We start from the raw sequence: 15,288 nt of genomic DNA on the forward strand, positions 1-15,288 counted from the left end.
CGTATTTTATTTTCACTTTTAAATTAACGGCAATTCGGCATCAATTGCTTGAATTCAATTCAAGCAACAACAAAATACAACATAGAACATATAGCTAACTTTTATTAACAAAACGAATAGAAATACACCATGCTCTATGCCTAATATAAAATAACAGATAACTTACAAATTTTAAATATGCATGGTAGGCCTATACAAAACTGAAAATCAGTAAAGACTGAGGAAGAAATAATTATAAAACGTAGAACGTTTATTAGTGAGATGGAAAGTTTTGAGGCAAGGACTGCATACACCTTGATGTAAAATAATGGGAAAAATATCACAGTTTAAATAAAATAAAAATACTGTGGAACCAAAAAGGCTAAATGAGAAACGAATGTTTAAAAATAAATAAATAAATAGACCTTCCAATATCACCTTAGATAAATGGCAGGTCAACAGGCTTTTCAAAATCCAAAAATATTTTTAAAACGGGTGCTTTTACATTTGGTTTTGAAACTCTTCTGCCATCGTCTTGTGTTTTTCACCTCACTCTTGTCAGTCAGCTCGACTCTCTCCTCAGGTGATCAATGAAATCTGATCTGTGATGCGCGACTGTCGTTCGTTTGGTGCACTGCATTGAGCAGCCGCGTTCAGTTTTAATTGTAGTGTCTGTTCTCTAACTGAACTAAATGATTTTTATTACTATTAAAAAACTCAAAATGACAGTGAGGGACGGTGCTGCGACTTAACCTTGGTATGAGGATGCACTTTATTTTTGTTGAGCATGCACATTTTCATTTTTTTTGAGGCTGACAAATGTCAATGCATTTTTTATAATGTATTTGAAAACACGTGACTTAAAGACTATATAACTTTCTCATCCTCGTGCACTAAAAACGTTGAATAGATGCATTTCTTTATGCATGAAATATTTGAATATAAATTTGTTGTTAATGAGTTGTTAATTGCAGATAAACCATAGTTCTGTCATAATTCTGTTAAACCATTTCTGTTGCAAAGTATTGTGGTGTCTTACACAAAAAATAAAAAACATTTGAAGAGTCAGGACTGATGTTTGCTATAGTTCAGATGCGGGCCGGGCCATGAGAAGGACTTAATTATCGGTTATCGATATCGGTTAACATTTTTCATATTGTGCATCCCTAGTAAAAAGCTTTGTGAAGTGACTCTCAGAGCAGCTCTGTATATGAAGTTCATGTGTTCATCTCTCATATATTGAGATGCAGTGTATCAGACGAAACCGCGCCATTCATTCACACAGATACACACAGAACATGTAGAGTTAGTCTATTAGCATCGCATGCTTGCTTGACACATGGAAACCAATGTCACACAAGCACATTTGAGCTTATGTTTGCCATATTTGATGAACAGCTTTTTATCTCTGTTGCTAGGTACCGACTATGCAGAAGATGGCAAAATACATGGATACCGTAGCTTTCTTGCCTCACTTTTTTTTTCTGAAGTGCAACAGAGAATAGCACATGTAGAAATGTAATGCAGAAGGCTGCTGAAGGCGATTGGAAATGAGATATAAACTGAAAGTGAGTTGAGAAATGCACAGTTTGACCACGTTATAATTCAGCAATAGGGGTTCATTTAGTAGTTCACATCAGAAACAAACTATACTGGAGTTTGCATGAACTGTATCATGAACCAATGGTCTGCTGCCCCCTTTTTGGGCACCCTTAAACAGTGTTCATATTATCAAGATTAACCAAACTCTGATGTCAAACAAATAAACATACACACAGATTCACACTGACCTGTGGTGTCCAGAGTAGCGGGCTCCTTTGATGTGACCCACTCCCTTACAGCCTGGCGTGGGACAGCCGCCCTGCTCAGACGTATCAAACATGTCCTGAGGAGCTATGAAGAAAACACACAGAAACACATCACACATTATACATCATCCTCACTCGGGAAACCACAGTATCAGCTTACACATGGAGTAGTCAATGACTGTTTGGTATAAGTGATTACACAGTACACACATGAGCTTCATAGAGACAAAATGTAACAAAATCAAATGTAATATACAGATACAGTTATTTCACTTTAATGGCAATGAAAAGAACCTATTCATTATGATTAAAGTGAAATTACTGAACCTAAACATAGGAGCCTGATACAAAAGTTCCTTTTAGAAGAACAATTTCAAATGGCACTGAACTCTTCATGTGTTGACAAACACTTTCAATCTTCAAATAAAATATGAAAATCCATTAAAAAAAACAATAATCCATACAAAAGATCAAAATACAAACCTTTACCAAATTTATTTTGTGAAATGATTTATATCCAATTTTATAGAAATTATGGTTGTGTCTCAGTTGTGGAGTCATTTCTGCAATCATGAAAAACCAAGACAGAGTAATTAAAGTTATTAATAGAGTACATATAAATTTATATCGAGAGTGTATATAGACTCAGGTATAGATTCATATATATGTGTCCCTGCAGCACAAAAGCAGTCATCAGTAGCACAGATATATTTATAGCAATAGACAACAATACATTGTATGGGTCAAAATTATACATTTCTCTTTTATGACAAAAATCATTAGGATATTAAGTAAAGATCATGTTCCATGAAGATATTTTGTAAATTTCTTACCGTAAATATATCAAAACTTCATTTTTGATTAGTAATATGCATTGCTAAGAACTTCATTTGAACAACTTTAAAGGAGATTTTCTCAATATTTAGATTTTTTTGCTCCCTCAGATTCCAGATTTTCAAATATTGTTGTATCTCAGCCAAATTATTGTCCTATCATAACAAACCATACATCAATGGAAAGCTTGATGTATAAATCTCAATTAAAAAAAAATGACCCTTATGACTGGTTTTGTTCTCCAGGGTCACATATAGAAAATAGAATAGAGTATATGTAGACTCTGATGGATATATTCTCTGTGCCTGGTTTCTCTATCTTTTCTCACACTCGTTTTGTTCCCCTCTCTCTCTCTCTCTCTCTCAGTAAGTCGGTCACATCCGGATGCCAGTTGCTGATTTCTAAACATTGCTCCGATCTGTTTCCATGGACACAGAGGAAGGGAACGAGAACGAGAAGAAGATTATCAGCAAGACTGACTGGAGAAAAGCTCATTGTTCAACAGCATTTTCCCAGCATCCTCTGGAGCTAATAGAAGATATTGACATGAGAGGAAGAGAGAGGACTGTTAAGGACTGATCCATTCCTCTTTTATACCCACATAATTCTCTCTCTACCGGCTACAATTTTCCATGAAATGAAGAGGAAAATGTCTGTCTATTTACAGATGATAGAGAACGCTGTTTGAGTGGCCATTAACTCAGCATTTAGAGCTGGGATTACAGTATGTTTTGTCTGAATCACTGAAACATCTTGTTGGAAACTGTCAGTACTCTCTCTCTCTCTCAAAAAACCCTAGTGCAAAAACATCTGATCTAATCGTAGTCAGTTTCCATGCGTCACACAAAGTGAACGAGAGGAACATTGAATTCCAATAGCGTCAGATGTTAGCATGTTGCACAATATTTAATAGGATATAAAACAAATTGTCCATTTTAAGTAGATGCAAATATTTCTTTGATATTTGCAGTACTGAATAAAATAAACTTTCTTTGTGCATTGCCCATCTTATCCGTAAGAATACATGTGATGCTGCCAAGTGTCTTCGAAGGCCTCAAGTGTTGCTGCGTGACATTTGCAACAGCCGTTCCTTCACGAGCTTGTCTCTCAGCTAAAGGTTGTGTGAAATCGGTCTGTACTCACTGATGGGCGGCTGCAGTGGATATCCGGTTTTGGCGCACCACCCAGCAGGATGAATATCTGGGCTGTCTGCATCGATCCAGTAATCATATTCATCTGTCCAGCCATCAAAATGGATCTAAAAGAGAGCAATGCAGATCATTTTTAAAGCTAAAAAACAATAAAGCTGTGTCCCAAATGATGCACTATACACTAAGCACTTACTGTATGCACTATGCAAATACATCTTAAAATCTTTGACATTTAAAGTTCCTGGTAAAGTGTATTATTCGTTCTTGTTTTAAACATAAACCTCACTGAATTTAATGAATTAAGTAAATCTCCAGATTTGCTAACAGCTCGCACCAGAAACCGCTTTTGGTGTTAAAAAACTACTGGCAGGATTTACTATAGTCACAGAGTGAAACATTAGTGAAGAAAAGGCTTGAACATAGTGCTGTCAAACGATTAATCGCGATTAATCGCATCCAAAATAAACGTTTTTGTATACATAATATATGTGTGTGTACTGTGTATATTTATTATGTATATATATATATATATATATATATATATATATATATATATATATATATATATATATATATAAATAAAGACACACACATGCATGTGTACATTTAAGAAAAATATGTTAGGTTTATATGTTAAATATATTTATATATAATATAAAATATAATAATATGAATATATAAATGTATATACATGTAAATATTTTCCAAATATATACTGTATGTGTGTACACATAATAAATATACACAGTACACATACATGTATACTGTAAACAAAAACGTTTATTTTGGATGCGATTAATCGCGATTAATCGTTTGACAGCACTAATTTATATATAAATTATATGAATATAAATATATACACATGTAAATATTTTCTAAATATATACTGTATGTTTGTGCATTATATATACATAATAAATATACACAGTAGACACATATATTATGTAAGCAAAAACGTTTAATTTGGATTCAATTAATCGCGATTAATCGTTTGACAGCACTACTTGAACACAGTCATTTTTGCAGCTGATCTTAGTGCATATGCATTTGAAAGAGTCTCCCTTTCTGACGCAACATTTATGGGAGGAGAGTATTTGAATCAGGGGTGTCAAACTTATTTTAGCTTTTTTAGCACTGAATTAGCTTTTGTTACAAATACATTAATACTAACCAAACAAACTACAAAATAATTTACAAGGAAACTAGGAAAACATTTCTTCAAAGATGATGCTCAGTTATTTTAGGGGTGTGCAATATTGAAAAAAAATCTCAATATTTTTAAAATTACACCATATTTTGCCAAGTGTTTGGGTTAAGACTGCAATGTACAAGTAAATATGAAACTAAACCAACAGTACGTGTCTGAAAGTCCAAGTTAAAGAGTGATTCATTGACTCATTCGTTCAAAAGATTCGGTCAAAACTGCTGATGTATATAGAAACGAAGCTAGTGACGGTTGTCTTTATGAATGGGGCCAATGAATCACTGACTCAAATGATTTGTTCAGGGGAAAACAATCATTCAGCAACAAAACACACTGCGTTGCTGGAGGCGCACAAATGTTCTACTGCGGTGAGCAAACAGACAACACTGTGACTAAACCAAAACTCACTTACAGTAATACTAATACACTTGTTTGCATAAAACTGTTGCATAAAATCAATTCACTTGTGATCGCGCTGATATTCAGGAAAACAACACCCTCACTCGCGTCATATTATTTAAATACCATGATACAAACATAAAAACAAAAACTCTTACATTGCATTTTTGCCTTCATATCTTAAACTGTATTTGAACTGCATTCTAACAGCCTTTATCCTGTAGTGAAAGACAAGATGTGTTTTTGCTTGTTTTTTCCCAAGTGAGTTACATAATGTCAGCTCAAACATTATTAAAGCAAAAATTATTATATTACAGTGGACAACAAATATCGCACACCCCTATCTTACCTACTTTTCCATCCTAAACTGTCCAGTGCGTCTCACAGTGTCATTTAATATTGTGCACTTTCCTACAGCCACACGTTGCGACTGGTTCAGCTCACAGAACAAATACACTTCTTTCCGTTTCTCCTTAAAAACACCAGGTCAAATTTCTTCTTTTAGACATCTTTAAAATCACCAAGATACTTCCCACACAAGCATCATTACAACACAGCTATCATCAGTTATGTGCTGCTGGAGATTGTGGCGCCGCTTGATCCATATCGAGCTGTCTGTTTGTGACCAGAGGCATAAAATCAATGCAAATAAATGAGCAATTAGTTAAAAATAAAATATTGTTGAGAATACACTTGATAATGTTTTATTTATTATTTTATATTATTGCTCAAATCATCTCATGGGCCAGATTGGACACCTTTGTGGGCCGTATGTTTGACGCCCCTGATTTAAATGAATGCAATGTGATTTACGAAGGTTTGTGGTAGTAAATATACTGGTATTTGTGCCATTATTTAAAGCCCAAAAAAACATGTCTTAACCCATTGCTCTTGGTAGACTGCCCTTAATCGAGACACCTAAGGCCAGGAGAAATTGTTCCTGCAGGGTCATGGTGTCTTTCTCTGGAGACACTGCGTGAGCGTCACTACAAATACCAGAGTAGCTGGTTGTGTGGTGATAAATAGAGATTTTATTCTGACATAAGGTACAAAACACCCTGCGGCACTTCAGATGAAAGCAGGAACAGCTTGGCTACTAGCATTTCATGGTCCCTCGAGAAGATTATCTTCATATTGCCATGTGCATCTCTAGAGATGTTAACGTTTTAACAGGAATCTTAAAGAAGCATTGGCAGCGATCAGACGGCTGGCAGGGTGATTCGGTCATATTGTGTTTCAGACTCTCAGAACACTTTGAAAAGAGCTGCTGCAATCACAACAATGAGAAGAAAAGAGCAACAGCCCTTAAATGACAGCCTGTCTCCAGGACTTCGATAAAACGGGTTCCTGGGAAATCAGCCGGACAGCAGGAACAGGGACGGACTAAAAAGGCAAGCGGTGTTTTTAGTGGTGTTCACAGCACAGCTGACAGTCATTATGTGGAGGCTGAGTGGACTGGCTTTGTGCCGCCCATCCAGACCAGACTGGCTTTGTGATTCACTGCGTGACAGTTTGAGATAAGGAAATGTTTCATTTGCATTCTTCTCATCAGTCTCTCTCTTTTAATCTCCTTCCAGTTTGCATGCGTTCACCCATGACTACATCCATTTCCATCTCTCATATTCCTTTTGCTTTGTTCACAAATCAGTGTAATTTTAGTATCACTGATATAATGATACTGATTATTTTTCTATTCTTTGCTATTTCCATAAGGCTATTGCAGAAAGGATTTGACTCATAACTTGTAGTGTAAAAGTTAACGTTTTCTTTGTCATGTTACATTATAAAATATATTGAACTATTTTACACTTAAGTTCCAAAACCTGAATGTTAGCTTTCCCTCGGTCAAACGACTGTCTAGCACAAAACCCTTCTTCTTCCTTCAAATTGTTACGCATGTATTGCATGTAACCAGAGTGATGCGATACAATACAAATAACATAAAAAATGTGCATATTTTAAAGTATGTTTTAGTTTTCAGTTGTAATAATGGAGTACTTCATTTTAAACAAAACTGTGAAACGCTGCTTTGTCAACTAACTGAAATATATCTATATCTACATATACTGTATATATATATTTTTTTTATGATATTATTTTATTACTGGTTTTAGTTAACGATAATAGCTCTGATTCATACTGCACTTTTTTTTTTTTTACATTTTGTTGCTGAAGATCTACACTGTAAAAAAATATCGTGATTTTAACGGTAAAAAACTGTGAAAATGCTACGGTAAAAACCTGTTACATGGTTAACGGAAAGTTCCTGTAAAATCTACAGGGAAAAACCGTAAACTGACGTTCCCAGAATTCCCTGCATTCCATTTCAAATTCTGTTTGAATTTGACGTTTTTTTCTTTGAAATAACTATGTTTCTTCTTAGTTTTTTCTTATCGGTTATGTTTATTAGGGTTGTATGTTACATCTAATGTTGTTAAATGAATGTTTATAGCATATTTCAGTTTAATGAGTCTCACCATGATGGTGTTTAGTGCTTGTGTGAATGACACTGTGCACCTTCTGTATATTCTATTGTTTAAAAGCTGCTTGTGATGGGCTTTGGCTCATCTTGTGACTTTCTCATCATCACCTGCATTTGGTGGATATCAGTGTATTTCAAAAGGAACAAAACAGATTTCAGTAGTTTAATAAATTGGTATATTAAGATTATATCAGTTAAAGAAATTACTATTTTTTTAACTGATGTATTTAATTGTAAATTTAAGTTAAAACCGTAAAACCTAAAACGTTGCTACCGTATCTTTTACGGTAGAATTCTGGTAACCACAGCTGCCAGTTTTTTACCGTAAATTTTACGGAATTTTTTTTACAGTGTACAGATTCTGCTTTATTTTTAAAATTAAGACTTTCCAAAAAAAAAATGATTAGGCTTTGTTCTACGCAATTTGTTCTTTGTTCAAGTTTTTTTGAACAACTTCTAATTTTTATAAAGCCATGTATTTAAGACTTTTTAAAATACTATCAAAGACACTCTGTAAACAGGTTTGATTCAGACATGCCAAATAAATCAAACCCTTTTGTCTCTGTCCTGTGGGACAGTCGAGGGCGTTGCAGAGAACCATCAAAGACCTGGACGTAAAGGTCTATTTTCTCCAAGTCAATTACAGCTGCTTCAGGAAATATTGATGGGGGATTTTAAAACGCAGTGGGAATCCGACAAATCCATCTGGTGAATCTAACAAATGTCCGGTGAATGTCAGCGAACAGAGGTGATGAGAGAGAACAGCACTGGAGGTGGAGATGGTGCACTATACGGCTCGGACACATGAACACGTGTAAGCCGAGCATTGATTGGGTGTTTAAGAGAGAGACTGAAGGACCTCTGCTGGCTTTCTCTGTGGAGGATCACGAATGATGGCTGAGCAGACAGACAGCGTTAGCGGGAGAGGAGGCAGATCTGACAGTTCTGCGCCTGAGTGTGAGACACACAGTGACATCTGTTATTTCTCTCGGTCCGTGTGAATGATGTGTGTGGATTCTGCTGCCTCTTGGATCCCACATGTGCAATTACAGCCAGGCGGTTACGCTGACCGTTAACCACCTGTTGCACAACACACTCAAAAATGGCGAGACCTGACTGAAATCACCTTTCTCTTTGCTTCGTGCAACACCTGGAAATGAGGCCTGTTGGTTGATAGTAGGTGTTTCTAATCAACTGTATATGGGTCACGACTCAGCTTTGATGCATTGCCAACAATCGTTACTGTTGCCTCAAACAACCAACTCTCATTAAAAATGTATGTCTACAAGTTGTACTCAGTGTGAACAGCTGTGAATGCTTGACCTTGTCAATCTCTAGTATAAACTGTGTCTTGCTCTGATCGTTTCGGAATTAATATCTAGCATGCAGAATATGCACAAAGTGCCCACATTTGGATTTGAGAGAGGTACAGTAACATGTAGTTGTAGAGCAGTAGTTTCAGTTTCACTTTAAATAATTTTTTTAGGCTTGGGGTTTATAATAAACATTGTTTCTACTGAATGCTGCTATAATCAGTTTGTTTTATTCTTCTATTTTTCATTCCTGTTTTGTTTTGAATGCTGGTAATTTTGAAGGATTTGTTGTGGAGTGAGGGGAACTAAACACCAGTAAAAGTTTTATTTACCAGCATTTGAAATATTTCTGAATGCAATAAAATCGGACTTTTCCGTGTTGATTTTCAGGAAATGCTCATCAGCACTTATGCCGTTTTTCAGGACTTTGAATCCAAAGCAATGCTGGCATGAATCGCGATGTGTTGAACTGAAACATTCAGCACTGCTTCTAAAAGCAAAGAAGCGGCGACTGGAAACTAACAACTGCAAGAATCTGCATTAGGCTCTGGTACAAACACGCATCCATGTGTGTGAAGAGCAGACGTTTCTCAGCCGGAGGACTGACAGATCATGTTCAAAAGAAGATTTCTATATGGAGCAGAGCTTCCCTCCAGCCCACACGAAGGGAAAAGCACAGATGACTCATCCTGATCGCTTCTAAACTCCCAAACAGACGGCTGAGAGATCAGATGCTGTCATGGGATCACCGTCAGCTGAATCAGCACTGCATTACTGCATCTTCACTGACAATTAGAGCGATTATGCTGGAAAACTGCACAACACAATGAGCAAGAAATCAGTGATGAAATGCTTTGATCCAGAGTGGATTTCATGGATACGTGAGCAAGAAGCAGATCATATTCAGCCCCTATGTAGGACACAATCTGTAAAAAGCTAAATAAAATCAAAAAGAGCTGAAATGAGCTCCATATTCTCACCATACCATAATATATCAGCCATAAATGCCTGATTGGGAGAAAATTGGGAGCTTTGTCTTGCATCCTGCAAAACTTAAGCAGTATATATGGGTTTAAAAATATATCACAATATTTCTGGTATTTATTGTGATAACGATATCAATGACGGTAAGGGAACCCTGTTTCTTTAGAGAAAAGTATTATCTTTCCTATTTTTACCCCAAATAGGGTGTTGTGAGCATTACTGAGTACACACGTAATGCAATGACTGTTTAATTCATACTGGAAGCCAGAGGGCGGCCTTGAGCAGAAACTACACATATGCATCGCAGAAGTAATAGCACTGATGGCGCTCCATGAAATCCCTAATATGGACAAAGGTATTCAGTTATCCCTGAATAAAATGCACAACGGAGAAATTTTAACTGATGAAGCTTGAAGACAATAAACATACGATATATAAGATATTGTATGTTTATAATGTATGAAATATATGGTTTATCTACGTTCTTCAATCTTGGGTATTTTTATAAGGAAAGTATATTTATAATGCAATACTAATCGACATAGCCTTTATCACTGTATATAACACTATCATTCTGTAATATGAAACCACGTCTGGTCACAAAAAGAAGTTATTTCAAACACTTGACTATGTTATTAAGTTAATCTGGAGAAAAAGCATATCAATAAATGATATCTTTGTTGGACAAAAGGTTTGTAAACGGGCTCATACACATGCAAAACTGTATTGCACACGTGCTACTGTAATATATTTATTCAGACTGATTTATTTGTGCACTGTACAGCCCTGACCAAACCAGTTAACGATTGTAAAAGGAGCTCGAGCTCCTCATTTAGCGATATACTCCTCCTCAATTTCATGTCACACACAGAAATATGTCAACAACTAGACTTCATCGTTATTATCGCGGGAAGACTAATTCTTATCGTGGGGTGAATTTTTACCGGTATATCGCAAACGATAAGATATCGCCCATCCAAGCAGAGTCCTGCATTCCGGATTATGTATTATTTTTTTCCTTGAAATTACAATACGACAATAAGAAATATAATAATAAAAATATGATTGCCATTTAAAAATCCATTTGTCCTAGCTTGACTGGGAAAATAACCAACCAGCACATTCATAGAAAGGATTTTTTTTTCCACTGATGGCGACTGGATGGAGCTAGTCATTACTTATAAAATGAGATTTTAACTACTAGACAGTTATTCATTTGATTATATTTAGTAGACTGAATAGATCCTGTAGAGTAAATTACATAGTAGCCTATCAAATTGAGTCTGTCTGAATACTCGATTCTGATTAAAATTATGATGCACAGGTAGATCCAAGTCAGTTTAATCACCGTTCTATATTAATGAGCTGCTTTCATTGATGCACACACACACACACACACACACATCACTCGTACACAGAGAAACACTCAAGAGCACAGAAACGTGTTGTTAACACTGCCCAACCACATTTGTTAATAAAATAGCTTTAATACTGAATCACTGTGTTATATTTCTCAGCAACGAGGAGGTAAAATCACTGTTTTTGAAGTAATTAAACTCACAGCTTCACTGTTTGTAGAGAGAAAGATGAACAGACGCAGGTAACACACACACAACTTGCATGCCTCTCTCTCTCTTTCGATAATTAATTCAAATCAATGCTACAATTAATTCATTCAAATAAATGTGGTTTTACCGCACTATTTCATCTGTGTGTCTGATTTTCGCCATATATGGCTAAAAAAAACCTTCCTTTTTACACTTCCAATCGAATATTGTACTGCAAACATCATTTAATTGTGCAAACAACAGCTTTAACTCATCAATATTGGCAAATGACCAAGGTATAAGTGAGATAATGCATGACTAGCTGTGCATTAAACAATTTTAATGTGCTCCGCTTCACATCAGGTGGTTCTTTGCCTCCATGTTGTGCATTAAAATTGTTAAAAAAATTGCCATTAATTATCATCCAATCATCATCATTATTTCTATGGTCGGTAACACTTTAGAATAAGGTTCCATTTATTAGCATTAGTTAATGTATTAACTAACAAGAACAAACAATGAACAATGCATTTATTACACTTTTTATTAAACTTTGTTAATGTTAATGAAAGTACAGTTGTTCATTGTTTACTCATGTTAGTTCACACTACATTAACTAATGTTAACAAACACAACTTGTGAATTTCATAATGCATCAGTAAATGCTGAAATTAACTAAGATTAATAAATGCTGTAGAAGCATTGTTCATTCTTAGTTCATGTTTACTAATGTAGTCAACTAATGTTAATAAATGGAACCTTATTCTAAAGTGTTACCCTATGGTCTAATAACTTTATCTCTCTCACACATGCCCTGCATTGTCCCGGAAAATCATTATTTTAAAGAGAAATAATCAAGTGGTCACCCTCGATATACCAACACAAAGCACACTTTTTCTTTATATTTTGTCTACACGTTCAATAAACTGTTCTATTTCAAAAAATGAGATTTTTCAGACTATTATTTCATGTGTGAGGCTTTAAAATGTAAAACAAGGTCAACCAGCTGACCCCTCTAGACCAACATGGAATTTCACACTGAGCCAGCATTGTGTGTGCAAAATATAGTTTCTCACCCGCAGTCGATGGTCATCCGTATCAACCACTGTGGCCACTCGCATCAGAGCAGGATTCCTCTTGTCGACCACCTCCAACTTCATACTGAGCTGGAAACTGTGAGGAGGTTTCTGCAGAGAGAGAGAGGCAGATATCCTCAGCGCTTCGGGTCTCTCACAGGGGCTGGAGATGTTTGGCAATAAGCACATGCACTCACCACTTTGAAGGCTCGAGCAGGAGCTGGTAATGTGTTGGTCTCTGCCAAGTATTTCTCCCAGGAGAAGTTCTTCACATCAGGGTATTCTACAGCACATGGAGAGTGAGGTTTGAGGGACTGATGAAAACATAGCATTTCCCAGAGCTCACTGGTTTTTATGCTGTATTATGAGATCATTTTGGGTGGACTTTGTGGCCGGTTGGCTACATACTGAACTAAGGTGATAGAGACACAACATGAAACATCTAAAGAAAGGACATCTTTTACGAGAGAAAGTCCCGTCCTATGAAACATAAGGAATGACATAATGTTAAATACAACAGGGTTTATGAAAGTTTTATGAATGTGAATTTAAGACATTTTAAACCCCCCTTTAAGACCAATTACAGCAAATTTAAACAATGAATTAAAGGGAACACAAGCCGTCACCATGATCTCTAAATGTAGATGTCTAAGCAGCGCACAATGACTTTTAGCAAGACTTCAAAGCTTAGAAATACAACTTGCAACTAATCTACATGACTTTTTAATTCATTTTACACACACACACACACACACACACACACACACACACACACACACACACAAAACAGTTGAAAGTGAAGTGAATTAATGATGTGATTTAAAAATATTTGCCAGTGGGCTTAACAAAATCAAGTTAATTCAAAGGAAAGTTTTATAGCCCATTGACAGATAAATGGTCTTGTTTAAAGCATAATTTCTCTTCATTTGGTTCAGTTTCTCAAAAAAACAAGACTGCGCATCTTCATTAATCTGCATTAATTATGAATTTAACACTTTCCGCTTCAATTTAAGACCTTTTAGTGCCTTAATTTGTGGAAGGGTGAATTAACCCTGATTCAGCAATTGACTTGCAAACAACTGTGTAATAAAGAACTATATACAATATGTCTTTTGTGATTTTCCTGGGGCCGAGTTACTAATAATACATCTGAATCCCCAGCAGAAGTCTGAAGTCAGGTCAGAATAAACCAGTCCTCATACTGAAGTCCCTCTGAAGACACTTGGAAGCTAGTCTGTATTTCAGCTGGAATGGCTTTCACAAGCTAAGATCTAAACCAGCACAACAAACTAACATCATCTTGCATTTCATTAGAGGCCCGCAATTAATAAGCTTAAAAATACAACAGGCAGAACTTAACTTTTCTCCTTCCTACATCAAGCTCTCTTTCGAACACTGGAAAAGACTACTTTTAAAGCAGATTATTGCATAATAGTGTTTTTAAAATCTGTTTTGGAGGGGAATGATTGGTGGTATTTGTGTTGATGTGTTGCATCACCTGGAGGGGTGGTGAGGGTCCTGCCGTTCTCTTGACACCAGCCAACCGGATGGATGTAAGGACTTGTTGCATCACACCTGTAGAAAAGAAGAAACACACAAATGCAATTTAATGCAATTTAATGCATTTCATGCGAGAATGCATTAAATGCAGAGTCCATTTTTCCCCATGAAAAATGTATAAATTCTTCCTTTTTTTGGGACAGACAATGCATGCATTAAAATACAATGAAATACACAAATGAACACAGTTTTGAATTTCATCCGCGCTAGTGGGTCACAACTAAAAAAAATGGTGCACACATCTTTTTTGACAGTCACAGACAGAAGGGAAAACAATTCTGATCATAACCAAGTAATTATGTGCAGTTAAGATTGCCAATCAACTTTTAAAATGGAAGAATGCATCTCTTGTCATTTTACTATCTACATTAACTGTAGGCATCATAATTACTTAGGGACAGATTTACTAAACAGGGCAAATTAGCGTTAGAGCACAATGCAATAAAAGCTCAGATGGGAGGTGATTTACTAACAATGCGCAGATTAAAGAACACAGACCCAACATCTCATTTCCATAATGACCATCGTAATCTACCTAGAGCAGTGCAAATTACCACCTGCTTTAAGACATGCTTTTTTTTGGCCGTTAAATAATGGCGCAAATACTGGTAATTTGACGAGCGCAAACATTAGTAAATTGTGTTGCGTGATTCATTTTAATACTCTCCACCCAAAAATTTGGGGTCTGAAAGGAAACTCCTACAAATGCATACTCAATAAGATCAGGTGCAAAAATAACTTCACTGCGCGTCTTTAGTAAATCCTTCCAGTATATTTTAACGCCAAAAGACGATCTGTGCTGGCGCAAGCTGTTAGTAAATCTGGCCCTTAATTTCCTGTGGTTTAATGTCTTCCAAAAGCACGAAAGCATCCAAATTCAACCAAATGTTGTACTTTGTTCTGTTCTGGCAGATAATGCTAATATATTTAAATATTGGATTTTCAGGACAT

The 15,288-nt window shown here is 35.9% G+C and overlaps 1 protein-coding gene across 2 annotated transcripts in view; it reads right to left on the reverse strand.

Moving 5' to 3' along the window:
- The window catches only part of LOC306843466 (lethal(3)malignant brain tumor-like protein 3), an 83,899-nt gene that overhangs the window by 26,733 nt on the left and 41,878 nt on the right, over positions 1-15,288 (reverse strand). For both annotated transcript variants that reach the window (XM_079374988.1, XM_079374989.1), the window contains exons 12-16: positions 14,276-14,352; positions 12,975-13,060; positions 12,778-12,888; positions 3,765-3,879; positions 1,770-1,872 (exon numbers count right to left, since the gene is read on the reverse strand). In XM_079374988.1, coding sequence (XP_079231114.1) covers positions 1,770-1,872; positions 3,765-3,879; positions 12,778-12,888; positions 12,975-13,060; positions 14,276-14,352 — 492 coding nt within the window. The remainder of the gene's footprint in view (positions 1-1,769; positions 1,873-3,764; positions 3,880-12,777; positions 12,889-12,974; positions 13,061-14,275; positions 14,353-15,288) is intronic.

The sequence above is a fragment of the Barbus barbus genome (assembly GCF_936440315.1).
Source record: "Barbus barbus genome assembly, chromosome: 24".
NCBI classification, from domain to species: domain Eukaryota; kingdom Metazoa; phylum Chordata; class Actinopteri; order Cypriniformes; family Cyprinidae; genus Barbus; species Barbus barbus.